Below are 26,195 nucleotides of genomic sequence, written 5' to 3'. Positions count from 1 at the left end.
TCTGCTGTGCTTGAGCCCACTGTCATAGCCGCCGTGTCACTCCATCTCATTGACAGTTTTCCCCTTTTTCGCTGACCCTCCACTTTACCTTCTCCAGGGACTGGCCTCTTCTGACAACATGACCAAAGTAGGTGAGATGAAGTCTGGCCATTCCTGCTTCCAAGGAGCATTCCGGCTGCACTTCCTCCAGGACAGATTTGTTTGTTTTTCTAGCTGTCCGTGGTCTTTTCAGTATTCTTTACTAGCACAGCTCAAAGGGCTCAGTTCTTCTTCCCTCTTCCTTAGTCTTTGTCCAGCTTTCACATGTATGTGAGGTAGTTGAAGGATCACAGTTTGGGTAAGGTGCACCTCAGTCTTCAAAGTGGCATCTTTGTTCTTTAGGGTTCCCTAGGCTGTAATTTTTATGGGAACATGTGGTGGTTAAGTTTGTATGTCAACTTTAGGCCTGCTTGAGTGGCTGGGCAGCTGGATGTAGTATTCCCCATGATGAGACTAGTAATCACCTCCATGGTGGAATCTACTGTGAGCAGCTGAGTAGCTGCCTTTGGGTATGTGGTCTGTTTCCCATATATAAGAAACAGCTTTGGGAATGGTCTCCAACTTACGGCACGCTTGAACCCAGCATGTAGCAAAGTCATTGTTCAGCAGCCTGCCATGCTCTGCCAATCCTGGGATTTTCAATGGACTTGAATCAATGGCCTGCCCTGTGGTTTGGTAACTTCAGGACTGTGCCTTTTTATTTGCCAACTTTGGGCTTGTCAGCCTCAGCAGCCAGCAGCTGAGTGAAGAAAAGCCTCTAGCTTCAGTGGGCCGGGAGCAGAAGGCAGAGCTGAAGCTCTAGGTTGAGGGGCTTTGACCCAGCCCCTAGAGCCTGGCACCGTGAACTTGGACTTAAACCCTCCAAATTCTAAGAATAAACTCCTGTTTGTTCAAGCATCCCATCTGTGGTCTATTCTTGTCAGAGCGGCACTAGGGAACCAGAACAGAACAGATCACCAGATCATCTTTCTCCTTAGGGGCTGCTCACGCACTCACTGCCGTCAAGTCAGATCCGACTCATAGCAACCCCTCCTTGGGTTTCTGAGGTGGTATCTCTATGGAAGTAGAGTGCCCAACCGTCCTTCCGAGGAGTGGCTGGTGGATTTGAACTGCCAGCCTTCTGGTTAGCAGGCAAATGCCTTAGGCACTATGCTCAAACCACTAACCTTTCATTTAGCAGCCAAGCTCTTAATTCTTGTGCTACCAGGTTTCCTTTTTATTAACTAGTTCATTCTTAACACAAGATGACAGATTCACAATGTCATTTTGGTTACTCTCTTGCTCAATGTTTCCCGGTATAAACTGAGGGCATTTCAAAACCACAGACACTTAGGTCTTTGGTCTCTGTGGTGGTTGTGTTTGTGTGTCAACTTGGCTGGGCAGCTGGTGGTAGTTATTCCCCATGATGAGACTGGCAATCCACTCCATGGTGAGATCTACCACAAGCAGCTGAGTAGCTGCTTTGGGTATGTAGTCTGCTTCCCGTATATAAGCAGCAGCTTTGGGAATGGTCTCTAGCCTATGGCATGCTTAGACCCTGCATATAGCCGTGTCATTGTTAGCGGGCTGCCATGCTCCGCCAGTCTTGGGACTTTAAATGGACTTGAATTAATGGCCTGCCGTGTGGTTTGGTAACATCGGGACTATGCCTTTTTACTTGTCAGCTGTGGGCTTCTCAGCCTCAGCAGCCAACAGCTGTCTGAGTAAAGAAACACCTTTAGCTCCGATGGGCCAGGACCTGGAGGCAGAGCTGAACCCCAAGGTTGAGGGGCTTTCACCCAGCCCCTAGAGCGTGGCATTTTGAACTTGGACTTAAAGCCTCCAGATTGTAAGAATAAACTCCTGTCTGTTTAAGCCACCCCATTTGTGGTATATTCCTGTCAGAGTGGCACTAGGTAACCAGAACAGTCTCTCAAGAGGAAAGGGGTAGGAATCCCCAAAGTGTTTCTTTCTTTTCCAAAGCTAGGACTCACCTACTTGGATGAACATAGGGATAGAGAAGTCGGTTGCTTGATGTCTCCCTCCTGATTAACCATTTTGCTACTTGCTACAGGGTCTTCTCATATTTCGGTGCATGTGTTAATTCTCTGGGAATCTTTTTGCATGATTCTCCTTCAGCCGGCCTAGAGTGGGCCAAGAGTCAGCATTGCTAGCGTGCTCCCAGGTGATGCTGAAGCTGGTGGTCCAAAGGCTGCCCTTTGAGGAGGGAGGGTTTACACTGCACCTTCTCATCTTTTTCTCCTTTGTTCTGATAGCACCCTCGGAGGCAGCAGACTTGGGATCGTCATTCCTCTTTGGGTTGGGCAGATGAGGAATCTGAAGTCAAATATCCAAAAGGAAAGAGAGCCAAAAGGTTGTGCCACAGCTTCAAACCCCAGGCCTGCCCAGTTCCCCTGAGTCAGAGGTTGCAAGCAGTGGCCCTCAGCCATGTTTGATCCCATGTGCATGGTTTTGACAAATAAAGTATCTGGCAATCCTTGGCCTAATGGCATCTCCATGCCTAGGCAGCTGTATTCCCTGGATGTGGCATCAGTTTTCAGGTATCCACAGCACACACACACACACACCATGTCTCCCTGCCCCTTCCCCATTCTAGCTGAATGCCAGCTGTGACTAATCTTTGCAACTGAGGATTGTCTTTCTTACTTGGCCCTCTTTGCACACTTAATTATCTGTGTTCCTCTTGAGGGAGCTCTGATGGGTCAGTGGTTAAGGCATTCAGCTGCCAACCAAAAAGCTGGCCATTTGAACCCACTTGCCAGTCTGCAGGAGAAAAATGAGGCAGCCTTGGAAACTGTATGGGGCAGTTCTACCCTGTCCTACAGAGTCACATAAGTCAAAATTGACTCAGTGGCAGTGGGCTTAGTTTTTGGTATTCCTCCAGTAATGGGTGACCTTTACATGACCTCTTTCTTCCTCAACCCCAGCGTCCAACTCATCTCCATAACTTACCTACTCTACTGGCTTTTGGATTACCACTGTGATGAAAGTTCCAATAATGCTCCAGTTAAGTATCTTGCATGTGGTTGCCAGCGAATAAATATCCCCTATGTAAGTAAACAGATGACCCATGAAGGGATGATCGAGAATCCATTTCCCAGTGCTTAAACTAGCTTAGTCCTTTTTTGCTGGTGATCAAAACATGGAGAAAGTCACAAAGCATGATTAGAAAACAGCTTTATAGTCCAAAGAGCTGTAACAATGGTCCAAGTGCCTACAAGAGTACATTAAGTAAATGCATGCTTTTTTCCACATAGACACTATAAGATACGCATCTATCCTGCATGCAAAGCATTCCAATTAACTGAGTGGCCTGTAGGAAATAGAAAAAGACAGCTGGTTGCTTTAGATGGCGTCCAGAAAGCCTTCCATGCGTCCACACGGCACCCTCCCACACGACGCCTGGACCGTTTCTGGTGCCCAGGATGACCACCTCTATCATTGAACTAGTCCATCCACATGCCTTTGACAAAGAGTTCTATTTGCTTGATTGGAAGAAACATGCTTCCTCTCTCCATCTCTGTGCATAAGCCAGACTTATGTTAGTGAGAGTTAGGAACGGTGTTACAGTTATAATGGCCAAACACCATGAATTTTGTTTTTCCTATGAAAAGAAGCCTGTTGAAAATGTGCATCAACCTAGGACTTAGATAAGTTCTCCGGACAGCAGAGGGGCTGAGCCGGGGCCCATGGCATTCACAGCACCGGAGTCTCTGTCGATGGCAGCAGGGATCCCCCAGCCCACACTTGTTGAACATGCTTGTTAGTCGCCATCGAGTTGATTCCGACTCATGGTGATGCTGCGCATGCAAAGTAGAACTGCTCCATGGGGTTTTCAAGGCTGTGACCTTTTGGAAGCAGATTGCCAGGCCTTACTTCTGAGGCACCTCTCTGTGGCTTTGAACCACCAACCTTTTGGTTAATGGCTTAGTGCTCAACCATTTGTGCCACCCAGTGATTCCTTTAGAAAATACTACTCTTCTGAAACAAGAAGCAGACAGATCCCCTCCACACAGCTATCACTCTGGGCCTGGCCATGAGTGGCTCAGTTTCCTTGAACAAGAAGTCCTCCATCTCTTTACTCAGCCTGCCAACCAGAGTGCCGATGAGTGCTACTACCATACACATGTGAGCAGATTTCTCAGCCTTTGGCACCAAAACAGCAGAGACTCAGGACAGGATGCCTTGTCCCAGGTCATCATTTACAGCACCTCCTGAAACTCAGAGAGAAACACTCTTCACCTGGCTCCTTTGCCTCTGTTTGCACAGTGTGGACGACTCATTGGATTTTACCCTGTCATTTAGTGAAGTGGACCACCACAGAAGATCCTCTCACCGTCAGATTTGTTTTTAAATGAGGTCTTGGTCGAATGATGGTTTCGTTTTGGGAAATCAGCTTCTGGAGTTTTCAGTTGTCCTTGGGGTATCACAACTCCACCTGCACTGCCACTGTACAGACTGCGAGTGTGCTCACTGTACACACTCTATTGTGCATCCTCAAGGCAGCTACGAAAATGGATACCTAGCCAAAATCTGATATCTAACATCCTGCCACTGTGAACTATATGACACAATTCCACTTAAATCATTCTGACTGGAGGTTTCTGGAACAATTGAGGTGATGATTTAAAAAAAGAAAAAAAAAAAAGTATTTCTCTGTTTTTCAACTTTTAACCTACAGGAAAATTTCTAAAAAGTGAGAGTTTATTTCAGATTTTACCCAGGTCATAAACTAGTCTATTAGGGTCAAAAGGTTACAGCATTTATCATATATTTCTTCGATGATAACTCTTCCATTTTTCATCAAGAATTCAGGGAATACACCACCCTAGTATTTGTGCAACATGTCACGGAACAGCTAATGGCTTTCCTCCACGACAAAATGAGTCCGCCCCTCCACAGCGCCTCATGCGACTCTGCTCCACACCTAAGTCTGCTCATATTGCCAGAACCCACTGCTGCTTTGTTGTCGGGGTGCTTATTTGCAGTCCTCCCACTTAGAGGTTTAAATCCACAGCTCAGTGATTCCTGGCAACACTGTTGCTCTGAAAAGAATGATGTATGGGTGCGGCTGGGTGGCACAAACAGCTGACATCCTCCGCTGCAAACGGGAAGGTTAGGCATTTGAATCCAGCCAGAGGTGCCTTGGAAGTAAGGGCTGGTGGTTTACTTCCCAAAAATCAGTCATGAAAACCCTGGGGAGCACAGCTCTGCTCTGACGTAGATGGGGCCCGCGAGTCAGGGGGACTTGACGATAGCTGGGTTTTGGTTTTGTTACTGAGTTACCTTGATCGAGATGGCTATAGCCCACACCCAGTGCACTCGAGGGCCTTCATGCATCACAGGTGCCAGTGGCCCTGCTGACAGGTGGGCCACAGGGAACGATTCCTGTTCACCTTCATCCTCCCGTGCCAGGATGTGATGTGAGTTTGAGGAGAAGCAAGACTATACGTTCGTGGGGTGATTTTTACATTTTGTGGTGGAGACCACCAATCAGTAAGTCGACAAACAAGCAGGACAACTGGAGACTGCAGTAAGTGCTCAAAGAGATTTCAGTGATAATGTGCTCAAGTTACTTGGAGGAGACAAGGTGGCCAGGAAAGGCCTCTCTGAGAAGGTGCCATCTGAGCTGGGCCCTGGAAGATGAGAATGTCCAGAGGAAGAGCTGAGCAGCCTGCAGGTGCAGAGAACCACAGTCAAGAAAACGTCTGGCAGGTTCAAGGGCGAGCAAGAAGGCTGCTGGGCTGAGCGTGGGGATCAGGGGCAAGTGCCAGGCGGTGAAGCAGAAGACGTAAGCAGAGGCCACATCTTGCAGACTTCTGTCGACCATAATAAAAACCAAACAAAAATAGCACCAAACCTGCTACCACAGAGTCAATTCCAAGTCATGGCGACCCTGTAGGTGCCAGACTAGAGCTGTGCCCCATCAGGTCCTCAGAGCTGTGACCCTGTGGGTGCAGAGCTCCGGGCGTGTCTCTCGAGGTGCCTCTGAGTGGGTTTGAACCTCCAACCTTTCACACTTCACTGTTTGTGCCACCCAGGGACTCCTATAGACCATGCTTTGTTGTCGCTGTGTGCCATCGAGTCACTTCTGACTCCAGGTGACCCCATGTGACGGAGTAGAGCTGCCCGTAGGGTTTCCTAGGCTGTAATCTGTATGGAAGCAGATCACCAGGTCTGAAGGAGTTAAAACAGCCGTGGAGCATACCCTGTATCTTTTACAAAGAATATTCCAGCAGTTTTGAAGAACAGACTGAAGGGAGTGAGAGCAGGAAACCCATTTAGTCGCCCTAGTGAGCACTGTTGGTGGCTGGGTCTAGAGCAGGGGCAGTGGTGAGGAAGACCAAGTGTCTCTCAGACCTGTCATTGAGACATCGAACTGACAGGCTTCGCTGATGCATGGCTGTCCTGGGAACGTGTGGCCAGAGCGAGGCAGTGATCTGAAGGGACGAGACCAGAAATTCAGGTTGCTACCAGGGAGTTGGGTCTTCAACCCAGAATCAGCAAGAAGGTTCTAAAGACAAAGTCTTTATCGGACTTGGCCTAATTTTGATGGTTTCCTTTTGTTAAGTAAATATTCATAAGAGTAAACTTAGCACCTACACACTTCTACCAAGATTTACATATGATGTAACCTTATGAAACGAATGGGGGAAAGGGTGCTCGTTATTCGTCTCAGATCACCGGATGCTGGCTGCCTTTGCCCACTCGCCTCCGCTGCGGGGTAAACCGGATCACCGAAGTCAGGCGAACAGTGTGCCTTGTGTAACAGTAAAATGTGTTGTCAAGAACGTCTTGGAAGCCCCAGCCATTGTTGAAATACACTCCCTGGGACGGATGCTCTGACACTTTCCTTAGGAGGCAGGCCAGTATGTTTCCTTATCGTGCGCAGGAGACTTCGTCTTCCGCACAGGAAAACAGACAAAAAGGGCCTCTCAGCACGAGTTACTCCTCTGTAAAGGTTATAGTAAACATGTCAATGCCTAATTAAGCAGAAAAGTTGATCTGCATGGTGGGGGCGGCGTTGGCTGTCTCCGACTTTTCTTCTGGGGAATCCACTTAGAAGGACAACGCAGTCTGTGAGGGGAGCTGGTCTGGAAAGCTCAGCTTCCGAATGTCAGCGGCAAAAAAGAGCTGCTTTTTTTCCTTGTGTGAAAATGACTGTCTTGGCCAAGCACCCGTGTGTGTGCATGCCCACGTACACTCCCTTTCATGTGTATTTCACCAATGCACACACAAAATAACAGTGAGCACTTCCGGTCTCCTCCTACGTGCAAAGCGCTGAAAATTCTGAGATGAATAAAATCCAGCAGCCTCCTTAACCAGTTGTTCTCCCAGAACGCCTTCTTGCTTGTCCCTGTGGTTTTCTTCACTTGGTGGGGGGGCGGGGTGCCTCTGTGTGTGTATACGCACTTTCCTTTGGGGCTGTGTTCACCTGGCCCAAAGGTAGGGTAACTACATATCTTAGTTTGCCAACAAAAGTCCTAGAGAATGCCTTTTGTCCCAGTGTATAAGTAATGGCACCCATTTCATTCTCACAAGTGACCCATTTGATTGATAGTCTGACTGATTCTTCGGAGCATGTACTTGGCTCTGTAACAATGCAGTTATTAATTTTATAACATAGACTCTGTCCTTGGACTGAATGGTGTGACTATGTTTGCAAACATACATACTTGTCCAGGAAAAAGAAAATGTGATGGGGATTTGGAGATGGGATGTCCAACTCAGTCATTCAATTATTTTAAACAAGGGTTTTCATCCAAGTAGTGACCACCTATTAAAGGTTGGCTTGCTAGATTGAGCAGTTTTTGTTTCTTCATATCAGTTTATGGAACTAGAGACTAGCAGCACCAATTTCCTGGGACATCCACTTGATAGCTTGCTTGGAGAACAAGGAAAAACAACACTAGCAGTAATGAAATAACTCATACAACCACAAAACTAGTGACTGGACTAAACATTTGCATGTTGGTCTTGTTCTGATGAAATCACACCTTTAAAATCTTGCGGGGGTGGGGAGTGGGGGGCTGGTCTTCACCTTTCTCACAATTCTCCCTTCCAGGTTGGTAATCTATTTACCAACATTTTCAAGGAAATTCCACCACCTAACCTTTAACCTTTGGGTCTCTGCAAAGGTTTCTTATTTGTTAGGTTGGCAATAGAGATTGGAGCCTAGTGGTTAAGACCGTGGACTCTGTCATCACACAGACCTGGGTTCACGTCACAGCTCTGCAATACTAGCGTGTGACCTCAGGCAAATTCCTTACCTTTGAAGGCTCAGCTCTCCCGTATGTGAAATGAGAAGAATACTAGCACCTGCTTTGTATGGATATTAAGGAGCTCTGGTGGTATGGTGCTTAAAGCCTTTGACTGCTAACCAAAAGGTCCGTGATTCAAACCCACCAGCTGTTCCAGGGAAGAAAGACAAGGCAATCTGCTTCCATAAAGATTTACAGCCTTGGAAACCCAATGGGGGTCACTTAAGGGTTGAAATCGACTCATTGGCAATGAGTTTGAGTCTGGTTTTCATACAAATATTAGAAAGAAATGGGAGAATGCACTTATATTGGTGAGCACAGTTCCTAGGACGTAGTAAACAAGTTGCCAAGGAGTTGATGCCAACACCCCCAGCTCATGTCAACCCCATGTGTGTCAGAGTAGAACTGTGCTCCACAGGGTTTTCAGTGGCAACTTTTTCAGAAGTAGAGCACCAGGCTTTTCTTTCAATACTCCAATGAGTGGACTTGAACCACCAGTCTTCCACTTAGCAGCCAAACACACTGACCATTTGCATCATCCAGGGGCCCCAGGACCTAGTAATTGCTCAATAAATGTTCTTCCTCCTCCTCATCGTCCATCTTTGGACTGTTCTGCCTGCAGCTGCCTCATTCCTAACAAACCTTCATCTCTTTGAACCCTCTCACCCTGCCTCTCAGGAGAGCGCTCCAATGAGTGATCACCCCTTTCCAGACTTCACCCTTGGTAACATCCCCTCTATGGTTACTCCCAAATAGCCACTTGACACTGAAAGGAGAGGTAGCAACTGATAAGAAAATATTGCATTGAGATGCAAATGTAAGACTGACTCTCCTTTGCCTTTGTCCTCCTTTGGTTGCATTGTAGCCACATGATCTGGTAAAGGCCAGGTAAAGAAATGAACCCATGAGTGTGAATAGTCACATCCCCATTGCCATTGATGGATACATGCCCATTAATTCCCTTTGCACCCACTCTCTCATGCCTTCATTTTCCCTCTGCAATTACAGGCCCTAAATCCGTTCAGAGAAGGGCAAGCATGCATCCCCAATAGTACTTTGCATCTACAAATCAAATGTATAATTGGCATCTTGTGATGAGAACCCACAAATCACAGTGCCTTTGAAATTACAGACACAAGATCGAGAGGGCATTTTCAGCCTTGTCTGGAAAGGGCTTCATAAACCCGCTTGAGAATAATAGAATAGTCCCCAAATCTCCCATTCTAGTACTATTTGCTATTATTTTAAAATCATTGTATTTGCTGAGCTTACATAATTTTTCAGCTCTCTATTCACATCCTCCATAATCTCTCTTCCTGCTGTGCAACTCTCTACAAATAAAAATGTTATAACAAAAAGACATTGGCTATCAAAAATATAATGGCCATGCATCCAAATTACTTTTGAATACTCAGAAATGATTTATTGGATGATTATATGCCAATATATCCAAGTGTCTTGGAAAACCTCACCATCAAGATGCCAAGGGTCAAGTGTTCGTTTTCTTATTAGCCAACTGCCTTCACCATAAAGATATGACTTTAATAGGATTTGAATTTCAGTCTAGCTTTCCTGAAAGTCATACAGATGAATTTAGTGTCTGTCGCATTACAGAAATATTAGAGTGATATTCCTCAAACATGAAAATTATTAACTTGGGATTCTGGGCATTTATAAAGAATTATGACTCCTGACAATTTAAAGAAAAAAGAAAGATGGTAGGCAGCACAAAAGACACCATTTGGCTTTTTCTTGTTTCTTGTGCTCACAGTTTATAAAAGTATAGATGAAACTCGTATGCAGTTTGCTATGGGAAGCACTTAGTGTATGTGGGGAAATTGAAGTGGAATATGTGACCTGCTGTTGTTACTTCATCTCTTCTTCTTTTGCAGGCTATGCCCAAGAGGAACAGCTGAAGGTAGAGGAGGAAATAAAAGAGGAAGAGGAGGAGGAAGACAGTGGTTCAGCAGCTCAACTTCAGGGCAGCAATGACCCAGGAACAGATGAAGAGCTAGAAACAGGCCCAGAGCAGAAAGGCTGCTTCAGCTACCAGAACTCTCCAGGGAGTCATTTGTCCAATCAGGATGCTGAGAATGAATCCCTGTTAAGTGATGCCAGTGACCAGGTGTCAGACATCAAGAGTGTCTGCGGCCGAGATGCCTCAGACAAGAAAACAAACAGTCACCCCAAACTTCCGAAGGAAGCACACAATTGTATGGATAAAATGACCGCCGTCTATGCCAACATCTTGTCTGACTCCTATTGGTCAGGCCTGGGTCTTGGCTTCAAGCTGTCCAATAGTGAGAGGCGGAATTGTGACACCCGAAATGGCAGCAACAAGAGTGATTTTGACTGGCATCAGGATGCTCTGTCCAAAAGCTTGCAGCAGAACTTGCCTTCTAGATCTGTGTCCAAGCCCAGCCTGTTCAGCTCGGTCCAGCTGTACCGGCAGAGCAGTAAGATGTGTGGGGCCGTTTTCACAGGAGCCAGCAGATTCAGGTGCCGGCAGTGCAGCGCCGCCTACGACACCTTGGTTGAGTTGACTGTGCACATGAATGAAACCGGTCACTATCAAGATGACAACCGCAAAAAGGACAAGCTTAGACCCACAAGCTACTCAAAGCCCCGGAAAAGGGCTTTCCAGGATATGGACAAGGAGGATGCACAGAAGGTTCTGAAATGCATGTTTTGTGGTGACTCCTTCGATTCCCTCCAAGATTTGAGCGTCCACATGATCAAAACAAAACATTACCAAAAAGTGCCTTTGAAGGAGCCAGTACCAACCATTTCGTCAAAAATGGTCACTCCGGCGAAGAAGCGTGTTTTCGATGTCAATCGGCCGTGCTCCCCTGATTCAACCACAGGATCCTTTGCAGACTCGTTTTCTTCTCAGAAGAACGCCAACCTGCAGCTTTCTTCCAACAACCGCTATGGCTACCAAAATGGCGCCAGCTACACCTGGCAGTTTGAGGCCTGTAAGTCCCAGATCTTAAAATGCATGGAATGTGGGAGCTCCCATGATACCTTGCAGCAGCTCACCACCCACATGATGGTCACAGGCCACTTTCTGAAGGTCACCAGCTCGGCCTCCAAGAAAGGGAAGCAGCTGGTCTTAGACCCACTAGCAGTAGAGAAAATGCAGTCATTGTGTGAGGCGCCGAACAGTGATTCTGTAGCTCCCAAACCATCAAGTAATTCAGCTGCAGACTGCACAGCCTCTACAACCGAAGTGAGGAGAGAGAGTAAGAAAGAAAAGCCAGAAGAAGCCACCAAGGATGAGAAAGTTGCAAAAAGCGAGGACTATGAAGATCCTCTGCAGAAACCTTTAGATCCTGCAACAAAGTACCAGTATCTGCGGGAGGAGGATTTGGAAGATGGCTCAAAGGGTGGAGGGGACATTTTGAAGTCACTGGAAAATACCGTCACCACAGCCATCAACAAAGCTCAAAACGGAGCTCCCAGCTGGAGCGCATACCCCAGCATCCATGCCGCCTACCAGCTGTCGGAGGGTACCAAGCCCTCTTTGCCTATGGGTTCCCAAGTACTGCAGATTCGACCTAATCTCGCCAACAAGTTAAGGCCAATTGCACCAAAGTGGAAAGTCATGCCACTTGTTTCTGTGCCCACAAACCTGGCCCCATACACTCAAGTGAAGAAGGAGTTGGAAGACAAAGACGAAGTCTTAAGGGAGTATGGGAAAGAAAGTCCCCACGAAGAAGCATCATCTTTTAGCCACAGTGATGGGGAGACTTTCACCAAAAGTGAACCTCCTTTAGAATTCAAAAAGGCTGAACCTTGTCCTCAAAAGGAGGAGAACAAGCTGATGAAGGAGGGTGGTGAGAAGGAGAAATCCCAGCCCCTGGAGTCCACATCCCTTAGCAATGGCTGTGCCCTCACCAACCACACTTCAGCCCTGCCTTGCATCAACCCGCTCAGTGCCCTGCAGTCTGTCCTGAACAATCACCTGGGCAAAGCCACAGAGCCCTTGCGCTCTCCTTCCTGTTCCAGCCCCAGCTCAAGCACAATTTCGATGTTTCATAAATCGAATCTCAGTGTCATGGACAAACCAGTGTTGAGTCCGGCCTCCACACGGCCAGGCAGTGTGTCCAGGCGCTACCTTTTTGAGAACAACGATCAGCCCATTGACCTCACCAAGTCCAAAACCAAGAAAGCAGAGTCCCCACAAGCACAATCCTGTACATCCCCACCTCAGAAGCACGCTCTGTCTGACATCGCCGACATGGTCAAAGTCCTCCCAAAGGCAACCACCCCAAAGCCGGCCGCACCCTCGAGGGTCCCTCCCATGAAGCTGGAAATGGATGTCAGGCGCTTTGAGGATGTCTCCAGTGAAGTTTCAACTTTGCACAAAAGAAAAGGCCGGCAGTCCAACTGGAACCCTCAGCATCTTCTGATTTTGCAAGCTCAATTCGCTTCGAGCCTCTTCCAGACATCAGAAGGCAAGTACCTGTTGTCCGACCTGGGCCCACAGGAACGTATGCAAATCTCAAAGTTTACGGGACTCTCGATGACCACTATCAGCCACTGGCTGGCCAATGTCAAGTACCAACTTAGAAAAACAGGCGGGACCAAATTTCTGAAAAATATGGACAAAGGCCACCCCATCTTTTATTGTGGTGACTGTGCCTCCCAGTTTAGAACCCCTTCTACCTACATCAGTCACTTAGAATCTCACCTAGGTTTCCAAATGAAGGACATGAACCGCATGGCAGTGGAACAGCAAGGCAAGGTAGAGCAAGAGATCTCCCGGGTAACGTCGGCTCAGAGGTCTCCGGAGACAATAGCTGGTGAAGAGGACACAGACTCTAAGTTCAAGTGTAAGTTGTGCTGTCGGACATTTGTGAGCAAACATGCAGTCAAACTCCACCTAAGCAAAACGCACAGCAAGTCACCCGAGCACCATTCACAGTTTGTAACAGACGTGGATGAAGAATAGCTCTGCAGGTATGGGTTTGCTCCCAGGTGATGGGGACGGAGGCCTTGTGAGGAGCTTCTCCAAGGGAGATGTGTCTGCTTAGAGGCAAATCATGTCTCCCAGTACCAAGCAGGACAGTAGCTTGCTGGAGTAGGACTTACTTTTATGAAAGACTAGAATATGAGAAATAAGTCCTTAGTCATTCCCTCCGTTTCTCCAGTGTACAGTTGGGGAATAGTCAAATGAGTTTAGAGAGACAATGTTCATAGATTACTGTTTCTTTCAGGCCTTCAGGATATATATTCCCTTAGTTGGCCCACGCCCAACCTCCAAGGTCCACTCAACCAAGGCTTCACCTCATCTTAATGACTAGGTACTAACTTCTCTCACCATCTCATTTCTCCAGCCCACCTTCTCACAGCAATGTTAATGACTTAAGAAGTGACAACAAGGTGAGCACCATAATGTGGGTTGGAGATTATTAGGGCAAGTCATACACAGAGATTTGTTAACCAGTTCATGAGTAGCTTAACCATTGTCTTTATTATTGTTACTTGTAGTGAATTCTTTTTGCAGCTTCCTTTCAGCCATTGCTCCTTTCCAATCCTTCCCTTTGTTTATGTCCTACATTCAGTTTCCTATAAGGCGATTACAGAAAAATACGCTGTGCAGGACATTTAGATTAAAAGAGAAGAAGCACATTTTCTTCTCTCTTCTTTGGGTTTTCTTTAGTCTGGACTAATGTAGAGTCCAGCTCCAGCAGGGATAGCTTTGTGCATGCCCTTGTGGTTATATCCCACACCCAGAAATGAATGGCCTTCTGCATACCATTGCCAATGCCCATGGAGTCCCTCAGCTTCAAGATCATTTCATCCTGTATCATAGAAGCCCCACACCTGTACCACCAATGCCCAGATCATCTATGTCACCTCCAGAAAAGAGGACAGAGGCTGAGGTCAAATACCTAAGCAGACCTGTCACATTAGCCATTTCAAATATTGAGCATAAGCAAGACTGACTCAAACCATATCTCTTTCCTCTCCTCTTTTATATTTTTCTCTTTCTTTTCTCTCCTTGCCAGCATGCTATATCCACATGCCAGGGACCCTCACTCACATTCTGGTTGGCCCTCCACCTCAGACCACACCCCAAGTTGGGGATCCAACCTGAACGAAACCTTCTGCCCCTCCCAGGCCAGGTTGTGTCATGCCAGGCTTTAGTTGAACTCTTTTTATTAATTCACTCTATGAACACCTAGTAATAGCTCCACCTGCACGCCCTCACCTCCCCTTTGGTCAGCGTGTTTGTTTTTAAAGAGGAGATTTTCAGAGCACGTCACAGAGATTTGTAAGCAAAAACTTCTTTCAGGTGTGAGTGATAATTGTGTGGCGTGACTCTGGGGTTCGCCTCCCATCAGGTAGGGAGATTTTCCGTGCGTGATAATGGTCGAAATGAAATAAAAAGTTAGAGTATCTGAGCTGGGACTTTTCCCTGGGGGAGAAGATCTAAGAGCTTTTGATGACAGAGGGGCAACATCCTCTAGGTGGAACGGTTCTCTGGGCCCGAATGAAGATGATCCTTCTTTCGTTTGCATGTTTTGATCATGATAATTAAAATGTGTTACTGCCAGCTTCATCTCTTGCTTTCCAAGCATGATTTGTTCAGTTCACACTATTGAAAGAAAAGCCAACATGAGTCTATCGAATCTGTGTGTGAGCTTGGGGCCCCACGATGCTCTATTTATTTGCTATATAACATTTTATATTTTATGTAACTTGCTATTATGCTTTTCTGATCCTTTAAAAAAAAAAAAAAGAAAGAAAGAAAAAAAGGTGGACATAGACAGAATACCAAAAGGGACGTTTCGAATTCTAGAATGGTCATTCCTTGACCGTGCCGAAGAAGACACGTAGGTACTGTTTGTTTGTGTTGTAATAAAGACCAATTTTCCACCTGTTAGGTTTGTAATCATTTTTTAAAAAATCAATATCGCTGCCAAAACATTGTGATACGTAACGTAAATGAGAAGAGAGGAGGGAAGGAGAGCTGCAGCTGTCTCCAAAATCTGCAATTGACCGCACCTCTTCTCTGGGAGCAAAGGCAACCTGATCATTTGGGGAGAAACAGAAGCAAAAGGTACCTACAGATCTGTTAATACATAGATGGGATAGCAATCTGGGTACCTGTCTGCATGTGTACAGAATAGATATTTCAGATCTGGACCTTCACATTACGGTATTGTCTTTAAAGTGAAATCAACGCTCCATCTTTACAGAAACAGACACCATTGTGCTGTGATTCTGAGAGGTTGTGGGCAAAAGCCAGCTTTGAGTATTTGGGACTCATTCGAACACAATGGGGGCGTCCTTGTGTTGTGGGCCTAGCAAAGACGGTGTGGGCTGGTGTTGCTGTGCATGGTTCCTACCTCTGTGTCCTCCTGATGCTTGAGTCACCAGGACCAGAATACCTCCACCCTCCCATTGGTCTTTAAGAGCAACGTGGCTGCAGTCCCTTGCCTACAGCTTACGGTTATGCATTTGTGTTTTTAAATGGTCACAAAATGAGATCACTGTGACTTGGAACTCTCATTTTGGTTGTATGCATGACAGCACAAATGTGCAACGTGTCTAGGTATTTTAGAAAGCATGGTCGAGATTTTATGGAAAACTTGAGAGCTTTCTCACACCTGAGTTTCCTATGAGAAACTGCGAATTTTGACCTGAATTTTCTTTCTTTTCTCAGATATGTCTTAAATCCTGCAAATGCTCTGCAAACTAATAAATGCAACTTCTCATTAAAAAGGAATCAGAAAATATTAAATGTGCATCCCTATTTTAGAACATGAGAAATCTGAAACAAGGTCACTCTGTATCTGTGTATGTCTTTAAAAGCCACATGCTCCTGAGTAATAGAAATTAAACAGTGGCAAATTAGTAAGATGCAGAAGGACTTGAGGTTATCGTCATCGCCATGTGATATAGTGTGTATTTAACAGTGTATGTTTAGCAGCACATCTAGCCTTGAAATTGATGGTGGGAATGAATTCTAATCCAAAGGCTGATACCTTGTTGGGATTGCTTCATACAGTGAACCCTCAGGTGAACAGCACTCAGGGCTGCCAGACCAAATACAGGATGTTCAGTTAGATTTGAATTTCAGACAAAGAAATAAAGTTTTAGTGTAAGTATGTTCCAAATGTTGCATGGGCCATACTTACAGTAAAAAAAAAAAAAAAAAAGTATTTGTCAGTAACGTGAAATTCAAATTCAACTGGGCATACCATATTCTAATTTGCTGAATCTGGTGATCCTAAAGGAGCTCTGGTGGTGTAGTGCCTAAGGCACTTGACTGCTAACCAGAAGGCTGGCAGTTCAAACCCACCAGCCACTTCTCAGAAGGAAGGTTGGGCAATCTACTCCAATAGTGATACCACCTCAGAAAGCCAAGGAGGGGTTGCTATGCGTCAGAACCAACTCAATGGCAGTGAGGCAGTGAGTTTGGTTGTTTTATTATTATTATTTTTTGAAGAGCATAGATTATATAGCAGGCTGGGAAGAGCAAAATGGGCTAGACAAATTAATCCCTGTCGGGGGTGTCAGGCACTCTTTCATCTATTGAATAAGTCTCCCCTCCCTCCCTCCCATTCTCCCTTTCCCCTCCCCCCTCCTTCTCTTCTTTCACTCTTTCCTTTGCTCCTTCATCCCGCCTGCCTTCCACCCTTCCTTCCTTCCTTCTTCCTTTCATCCTTCTGTGTTCTTTTCATCCTTCAACAAATACTGGTTTTCCTTTTACTATATTGCAGACTCTATGTTAGCAATGGAAATATGGCATGAGGCAGCAGCCATGACAAATACATTATCAAATGCACCAGGCCAATGCTACGCAGGCATTATTTCACTTGATTCTCACAGATAATCCTACGAGACAGGGCTTAATCCAACCATGTTAGAGGAGGAAATGGAGACAGAGTTTCTGTGTGACTTTCACAAAGTCCCACCATCTCTGGGCCTCATTTGTTCATCACATTATCTAGCCAGCCGTCACTCCGTACCAGCCACTCTGCCAAGCCCAGGGGAGGAACCAGTGACCAGAACAAGAGTCTGCTTTTGAGGCGAGTGACAGACACACAGACAAGCAAGCCTAAGGTCAGTGCAGAGTGGAGCCCAGTCCTGGGGGAAGCTGAGGAGGGGAATGGAGGTCGCAGAAGCCGTGTTGTGTTGGGAAAAGAAGTCTGGCTCTGGAAGCGCTTGGCCTGGCTTCACATCCACTCATCCTCTCTCTAAGATGGTGTCATTGGCGCCGGTTGATGTCACATTGATTTCTGACTCACAGCAGCCCCCGTGTGCAGAACAGAAGTGGAGATAAGTGAGGATGGCCAGACTTCATCTCACCTGCTTTGGTCATGTTGTCAGAAGGGACCATTCCCTGGAGAAGGATGTCATACTTGGTAAAGTGGAGGCTCAGGGAGAAAGGGGAAGGCCCTCAACGAGATGGATTGACACAATGGCTGCTATAAGGGCTCAAACAGAGCACGGTTTGTGAGGATGTGCACAAGCGGGCAGTGTTTGGCTCTGCTGCACAGGGGGTCTCTGGGAGTCGGAGCTGACTCGACAGCACTAACAATAACAACAACATAGGATTTTTGTGACCCTGACTTCAGAAGCAGATCCAGGCCTACCTTCTGAGGCACCTCTGGATAAGTTTGACCTGCCAGCCTCTTGGGTAGTATTTGAACACTTAACCTTTTGCACCACTCAGGGACTCTGCTCGCTAACGGGATACCCCAGTTCTGTGTCTAGGAAATGCAGACTGTAATGTCCCTCTCATAGGAAAGCTATGAGAATTCAGTGAACGTGTGTAACTCTTTTCCATAAAGCCTAGCACACAGTAGGTTCAAGAGCAGTTAGTTCTAGACAGTTTCCATGAGCTCCTACTGTGTTCTTAAGCCTGAAGCAAAGAGGAAGTGCAGAATCTCCCCTGGTTGAGCTAATTAACATCTAGGTAGATCTCCCCATGAAAATACCAGCCCAGTGCCTAAGGCATTTGACTGCTAACCAGAAGACTGGCAGTTCAAACCCAGCAGCCACTCCTCGGAAGGAAGATTGGGCAATCTACTTCCATAGAGATATCGCCTCGGAAACCCAAGGAGGGTTCACTGAGTTGGAAAGGACTCAATGGCAGTGAGTATTTCATTTATAATCCTACCAATGACAGCAAAGCTACCACTTGTTGGCCTCTTCCTCTGAGCCAGGCAAGGTTATTCGCATTGTCCTCATTGCAGAGGGTAAAAACTGAAGCTCCAAGGGCTTGGTGATTTATCCAAGAACACCCAGGAAGCACTGAGCTGCACTTGAACCCAGGACTGTCCAGTGCTCACCAGTAGAACACTTCTCCTGCCTCTTGGCTTTTCCTCCACCTTGACTGATTGTCTCTAGATGCTACCCAAGGCCCAGTGTATGCCCAACGGCTCGGGGAAAAGAATGAAGCACAGTGTGGGGGTGGAGAGACAAATCGAGGTCCCAACCCTGGAGCCTGTGAGGTGGAGCAAAGCATTCTTAATTTTCATTTCCTTGTTCAGTCACTTTACCATGTAACATCCAACCAAGAAACGACCCAAAGTCAAGGGACAAGATGTATATAAGAGTTTTTGTAAATCCTCATCCTGACTCCTGGGATTTTATATTTGAGAAGCAAGATGAGACTTGGGAGACAGGGTCAAGTTCAAGGCTGCAGCATTTCCAAAGCAGCCAGAAACAAGTCCAGGGTCTCTTTAACACCGGCCTTGGATGCAGCACTCCGCAGTCACTCCCCTCGAGCAGTCATGCAGCCCATCTCCACTGCGCTTTTCCCTCATTTGGACTTGTGGGTGCTCAATCCTGACGTGGATAATTTGGTGCTTTAATATAAAGTAACATGATTTTTCATTTACTCCAATCTGCCATCAGTATCATCTTTTCATTTAACCAGATGCAATTCTTTTTTTATTTTTTTCCTTCACTAAATTGAAAATCCATGAGCGACAGGGAGTGCAATGTTTTAATTAGCTCGTATTTTTTATATGGATTTATGTCTTTAAAATACATTTGTGTAATTCTTCAGTGAAATTAAAAACGTCTTGCTGCGTGAGAGAGGAGAGAAAAAATAAAGTGCCAAGTTGTACCATTAGCCTAGGTAGAGGCCGTGGAACCTGGGATGGTGCTGAGGGGCACGCACCCTGCCTGGAGCTGCTCCCTGGGCTGGTTTCGAACTTGCCTTTCACTGAGAGAGACTTTCTCTATAATGGGTTCTGGGAAGTGACTTGGGGTGGGATTTTTTCCCCCCTAAGGCCCCAAGTAAAATAAGCAGTTACCTCCAATGAGCTAATCTGAGATGGAACCTGCCACCAAACAAAACAGGAAAAAAAAAAAAGATAAACAGTTTTTCCCTGCATTCCTTCTATTGTCTTCTCTTTTCTTAACAATCAAGTTTAAAGCTTTCCACAGTGCTTTTTTTTTTTTTTCTTTTCTTTTCTACTTTATAGGAGACAAGTGACATTCCGTGGTAAATGGAAGAAAAAGCCATGCAGAACTGAAGTCTCTAATGCGTTGACACTAACTTGCCCTCTATTGTTGGAAATGAGCAGGCCCTGATGATTGTTCATCAAACGGGCCCTAATGCAGTTAAGGCATTCAGCTATAATTTCTTCTTGCATTTATAATTACTGTCATAGACTGCACACCTCGGTGAGCAGATTAAAGCTATAAACTATTTAGCCTCGGCGCCAAGACGAGGAACTTGATTTGTCTGGCAGGAGTTATTTGTTAGGGAGCTTGACACTTCACATAAAAATGACTCAACTTGATGAAGAACAATGCAGTTTTAGCAATGCGGGGATTTTAAATCAGTCAGCGCGCCACGCCCTGCAAGAACCGCTCCGCAGTTTGCTAAATGATATGTGGGCCTTGGCGATAAGGGGAGGCGTTCAGGGGACCGGAACAGGAGGGGATTTCGGTGTGCGGTTTGCTCTCTTCCCTGGCTCGCCCGGCGAAGAGCAGGAGTCTGTGGGAGATTACTGCACGTCCCGATCTCCTGTGGAATCCAGTGCCAGCCTTCCGGGAGGCTCACCTGGCAGAGGGAAGGGGGTGCCTGGGCCAAAGGCGCCTGGAGCCAAAGGCGCAGGTCACAGTGCAGGTCTGAGAAAACCGCTGCTCCCAGCGTTTCCTCCGGAAGCCGGAAGCCGGGAGGCCGGAAAGCGATGTTGATTTCTGTTTTCCGTTCTTCCTTGGAATAATCACTTGTTTCTTTGTTTACTTATTGGTTTGTTTACTTGCAGGGGGCCTGTGATATCTGTAGCCACAGAAACCTTTCTACTGAGCTGGTTGCACGTCTTTGGACTAGGAAAATAAACTAAAATAGGTGTTCTTAAACTCAGAAATTGTCCTGTGACGGCTCCATGACCGGATCCTTTGGCTGGATCTTGGGAGAGTTTGCTCACTTAACCGCAGGCTCATCCCCTCTCGCCACCACCTCTCACAGCCACACATGCTAATTTATTCCGAAAGTATTCAGCATCAAGACTCTTGGGAGATCTATTTACAGCAAGTGGCGGGTGATGGTGGCCAGGATTGGTGGTGGTGGTGGCGGCGTGAGTTGCTGTGGAGTGGGCGCGGCCACCTGACCTACAACAGAACACAGAGCTGCCCGGTCCCATGCCACCCGCACGGTCATCGGCATGTTTGAACCCACTGTGGCAGCCAATGGGTCCATCCATCTCATTGTGGTTCTCCCTGGTTTTCACTGACCCTCTGCTTCACCCAAGAAGCTTGGGGTCAGAACAGGTGCACTGAGGGCCAGGCAGGGAACAAAAAGGGCTTCACCAGTGCAGGTGGGGCCACCACACATGGAAGCAGGTGTCACTAAGAAGTGACAAATGCAGACACAAGTCAAGGCTCCAAGGTTAAAATTCAGAGTTTTTTTTTATTGGCATCTTTTGGTTTGGTTTGGTTTCTTTTCTTGCACACACTTCAAAGAAATCTTTTTCGGGCCCAGATTCATCTCCTGGATCTCCTGTTTTGCAAGCTCTGAACTTGACAGCAAGTCCGGTGGAGACGCTGACTCTGGTCTGAGTGAGCTTTGTCCACCTCCTCCGCCCCCCAGTCAAGCCCCAACCACTCTGGGACATTGAGCTCTTGCTGTAAATGCTGCCTCTCCCTCTCTCTAGAGGCCGCTGGGTTGTTCTTTGGAAAATGGCATCTTCTTTTCGTGACGTCATGTTGTTGCTGCAGTGGTGTAGGAAAGCAGGCTGGGCTCTTCCAGCCATCAGGGTTTGCCTGGGCTTGGTGTGGTCTGGGGCTGAGGGGTTCTTGGGACGTGGGATTCAGATTAGGAAATTCCCAAGCAAACTGGGACGAGTTGGTCACCCTGTTTTCCTGGTATCTCTCTTGCTTCAGAGCAAGCCACGAGTGGCTGGTACAACGGGTGAAATGTGTGCCCTCCACATCCAATTCCATTTACAAGTATGGCAAGGAGGGCTGATTGTATCTAATCAGGTGTTACCTGAGACATCTTGGCCTCTGGTGTATGGTTAATTCTCACAGCAAAACTGCAAGTTGGACATTATTCCCACTTTGGAGATAAGGAAGCAGAGGTTCAGAGAAGGTGTGTCGACTGCCCAAGACCCCCAGCAGCAAGCGGCAGGGCTGCGACTGCAAGACAGACCCACGGCAGCCAGAACCCAGCATCACTTCAATGTAGGCTGTGGCCTCAATGTTTCAACAAGTGGTGCATTGACGGTGCAGAAAGTGTTAGCATATTGAGTATGTGTATGGGTGTAACCATGACCCAGCTCTAGTTGTTACGTAGAGTGCAATGTTTCTGTGTGCCCAAACCCCTACCCAGTGGTCGGAGGCCTGGGATGAGCCAATGGCACATGCTTCCTGTTTCTAAAATGTCACCAGCTTGAGCCCAACTAGGCTCTCGCAGGTTACTCAGCACTTTTGCCAGCAGGCCAAGGAATGTGTCTGAACCAGATTCTGCTCCACAATCCTTAACCCGATAGTTATCCTGTGAATTGTTTGTATGAGGTTAGCCCTTCATTCATGCAGGGGCTCTGGGCTGAGCACAGCTGGGTGACAGGAAAGCAGCTGTGTGCTTCCCCCTCTCCACAGTCGGTTGTGTTGAGTAAGTAGCATGGCAGCAAAATAACAACAACAACAACAAGTAGCACGCGGCAGTGCTGAGCACTGGGCCTGTCACACAAAGCAAGTGTTTCACGGGTCTCACTCTTGTCTCTCTAGTCCCTCTGCCTTGATCTCCAGCCTCAAAAAAAAAAAAAAAAAAAAAAAAGCCCTCTGTTTGCTTAAGTGTAGGGTGGATTGTGTAAGGAGAGATTGTGCATACAGGTTTAGCTCTGGGAAGAAAAGAAGAAAGTATGGGGCAGGCTGGGGTGCCCCTGAAAAGGGGGCATAGAGCCATAGCCTACCACGCCCCTCCTCCTGAAGTCCCCTCCAATCTCCTTACTGCCACTACCTTGAAGATTTCCACTTGCTACAATCCAAAATCCATGGCTGGCTTTGTCGTGCTGTGAAGATCTGCACTGGAGTTTTCAATGCAGATGAAGGAGAAGAAAAAATGGAGGAAGAGGAGGAGGAAGAAGATGAGGCAGGAAAGAGGAAGGAGGGAGAGGAAGAAAAAGAAGTTGCTGATTAAATGTAACAAAATGGAGTGCTTAAAACAGTACGTTGCCCAGTGTCCGTTACCACTCTGATTCTTGTCAATATTGACCAAGGACTAACAATTATCAGTTTCAGTGTCCCAGTGATTGTGCACAGCTCTTTACATATATTATCCCAATTAATCTTATAAAGGAAGGTCCGTGATCATACCTCATGTCACAGATTGAATTGTGTCCTCCAGAAATATATGTGTTGTAAATCCTACTCCTGTGGTTATAATCCCATTAGGAAACGCATTTCTTTGTTATGGTGAAGAGGCAGTATTATGTAGGGCGTGTCTTAAATCCATCTCTTTTGAGATCTAAAGGAACAGATTGAGCAAACAGCCAAGCAAGCAGAAATGGGGGAAGACAGATACCATGCCACATGCGATCTCCGAGGACCCAAGAAAGAGATGCTGAAGGAATGCAAGCCCTTCCCCTACAGCCAACAGAGTGAAAGTCCTCCCCGAGAGCTGCCGCCCTGAACTCGTGCTGAATTGACACGGCAGCTCCAACAGTGGCCTCCAACGTAGCAAGAATGACGAGGAAGGTGCAGGACCAGTCAGTGTTTGGTTCTGTTGGGCATTGGGTCACCATGGGTCGGAACCAATGTGACGGCACCTAACAACAGCAACAAGCCGCCTCAAGGGTGAGGCATTTCTGGCTGCTACAGCACCTATTTATGGTGCTTCTGGTAAAGCAGTACAGACACCCGCTTACACAGTGCTTAGCGAAGGGATGAGCAGCAAAGCCAGGGGCCGAGCTAGAAGCCAAGTAGACACCAACAGATCATTTGCTTCAAGCCCGAATTTTGGCCAACAATTCTCCCCATGTCTTTCTGGCATCCCTGTAATAAGAGTCAGATTCTACTGCGGACTTCACCAAAGTAGGAGACGTGGGATCTGCCTGTAGGTTACTTAGTTGAGGAGAGAGGACGAACAGAGAGAACAGTGTTGAAGTATGCTGAGAGCCCAAATCTTTGGCATACAACTGTCCACCACTGGGCCCTCCAGCAGTTTGGTACTTTAAATATGCTTGATTTTATCTGGTTTTTTTTTTTTTTTTTTTTTTTTTTTTCATCTAAGAAGAACAAAAAAAATGATGTTTCAGGTTATGTTATTTTCAATGCTACATTACTCAATTACACAATCAAATAATTCTACTTTTGTTCACAAGAGGGTTTTGTCATGTTTAATTGTTTGTGACTTCCTCTGCCCATATTTGTTGGAGCCTCCACTCCCCCCCCACCCTTGCTGTCTTCCTTTGGATCCTCTGCTGTGCAGTAACCATGGAGATGGGTTCCTATTGGATAGTCTTTGCTCTGGCTTAGAAGTCCAAGAACCAGTCAGGGCCTCACCATTCCAGAAATGTAAGAGGATAAAAAACGTGAGATCTTTGTAAGTAGGGGAAGGTCCATTGTGACTCTCAGGAGACAGAGAGTTCCTGAAGCCTAGGAATCCTGCAAAGGAAACGTTTGGCAGCTAAGTGCAGTGGGGAGATATGTGGCTTTGGAGCCACCAGGCCCACCTTTAGAGCTGGGTCACTGCTTCTTAGCCAAGGAACATGTGTCAAATCACCACACAAAGTCCCACGTCACATATTGGTACAGGGCTAAGATGAAAGAAAACCTAGTAAGTTCCTGTCCACCAGGTACATCAAAGTCCTCAGTAAAGAGAACTCTTCTTGTAATGTAAGTAGCCCTGGTGGTACTCAGTTGCTAACCAAGAGGTTGGTGTTTCAAACCTACCCCATACCCCACAGCTCCACAGGAGAAAGGCCTAGCTATCTGTTTCCATAAAGATTAGAGCAAGAAAACACTATGGGAAGTTATACTGTCACATGCAGTTGCTGTTAGTCAAAATCAACCTGATGGGAAACAAGAACAACTCTCATAATTATTAAAATATGACACTCCTAGAATTGAGGCTGGATGACCATGACTAACAATTATAGTAATGGCGGCAACAATAGCAATTGCAATGTGCTGGAACCAAGTCACAGTGGTTGTCTCAGGGAACTGCAGTTGGGAAGACAACAATGAAAACATTTATTAAACAGTAAACCTCAATTATGTGTTGGGGATGGACCGTGGCAGGTGGTGGGATGACAGCAGTGAACACATAGACACTGCCTCTGCCATCAGGAGGGCCACAGTCTTTCACTGGACAAGGACAACTACACCATAAAGGCTTCACTTGTGTCAAGAGCTACCGCAGCAGATGGATCAGGCCAGTGGGAACCAAGAGGGGTCAAGGAAGACTTCCCAAATGAGAAGGTGAGACCAGAAGGATGATGAGATGCTAACCAGAAAGAGAGAAGGGGAGGAGTTGTGGGAAGAAGAAATGACAAGAGCAAAGACCTTGCAAGTTGAAAGAGCACAGTGCATTCTGGAAAACGCAGGATTAGAGCCCAGTTTGAGAGAAATGATGACAAGAGACAAGACTGGGCAGGAGAGGAGGCTGGTGGATGTTTGTAGGATGGCTTCTGTTGTTGCTGGCTGCAGTCAAGTTGATTTTCGACTCATAGCAACAGAATAGAACTGTCCCATAGGGTTTTCTAAGCTGTTGGATGCTTTGCATTTGTCTTTTGAGCCTAGTGGAGACTGATGTCCAATAGATGTTAGCCAAGTTGAAACATTTGAGCACCATTTCCATGATGGTGACTTTGTAGGGCTGGGGAGTGAGTGGGGCTTTTACCTGAGTTTCCAGTTAGCTGGAATACAAAGCTACCAACCCGTCCATAAGCTCCTGGAGGGCAGGGCTTGCGTGTAATGGACCTGAGTTTTATTCCCTAGGTCACAGACCCAGATTGTGATATGTTCTCTGTAAATATCAGAAAGAGGAGAAGAAGGGAAAGAGAAAGGGAGACAGGGACAAATGGAGGAAGGAAAGGAGGAAAGAACGGACAAATGGCTTGATTGGATCAGGGTCTGACGGCGTGACAGTCTTCCTTTTGACTTTCCCCAGGTGTCAAATAACAATATACCTAAATCACCTTTCAGTGAGGGAGATAAGCAGTAACAGTCTCATCAAACATGAGATAAAGTACGAGATACGCTTAGTATAGCACCAAGCACATAACACCCTAAAGCCCATTGCCATTAAGTCACTTCTAACTCAGAGTAGAAGTTCAATAAATGCTAGTTTCCCCTTTGCTAAAATGTGAAAGACTCGCCACGCTCTAACAAGTCCAGAAAAACATTCCCAGGCTGCTGAGGAAATAGTTTGTCCAGCGAGGTAAGTGCCACTGTGCCATGAGGCTGTACATC

General features: G+C 46.6%; 1 protein-coding gene across 1 annotated transcript; it reads left to right on the top strand.

The window, feature by feature from the left end:
* Nucleotides 1-10,086: 10,086 nt before the first annotated feature.
* TSHZ2 (teashirt zinc finger homeobox 2) lies at nt 10,087-13,254 on the top strand. The gene has a single exon (XM_007938423.2). It carries the CDS (start codon nt 10,087-10,089, stop codon nt 13,252-13,254), a length of 3,168 nt encoding a protein of 1,055 aa, XP_007936614.1.
* Nucleotides 13,255-26,195: the final 12,941 nt, after the last annotated feature.

Source organism: Orycteropus afer, unplaced genomic scaffold (genome assembly GCF_000298275.1).
Source record: "Orycteropus afer afer isolate SDZICR_OR568_19922 unplaced genomic scaffold, OryAfe1.0 scaffold00049, whole genome shotgun sequence".
Classification (NCBI taxonomy): Eukaryota; Metazoa; Chordata; class Mammalia; order Tubulidentata; family Orycteropodidae; genus Orycteropus; species Orycteropus afer.
The sequence above is the reverse complement of the archived record's forward strand: the minus strand, read 5'-3'. Positions and strand labels throughout refer to the sequence as shown.

Bases quoted from the DNA above. Each gene is read 5' to 3' on its own strand.
- TSHZ2 (XM_007938423.2), top strand. From the start codon at position 10,087: ATGAAACTCGTATGCAGTTTGCTATGGGAAGCACTTAGTGTATGTGGG.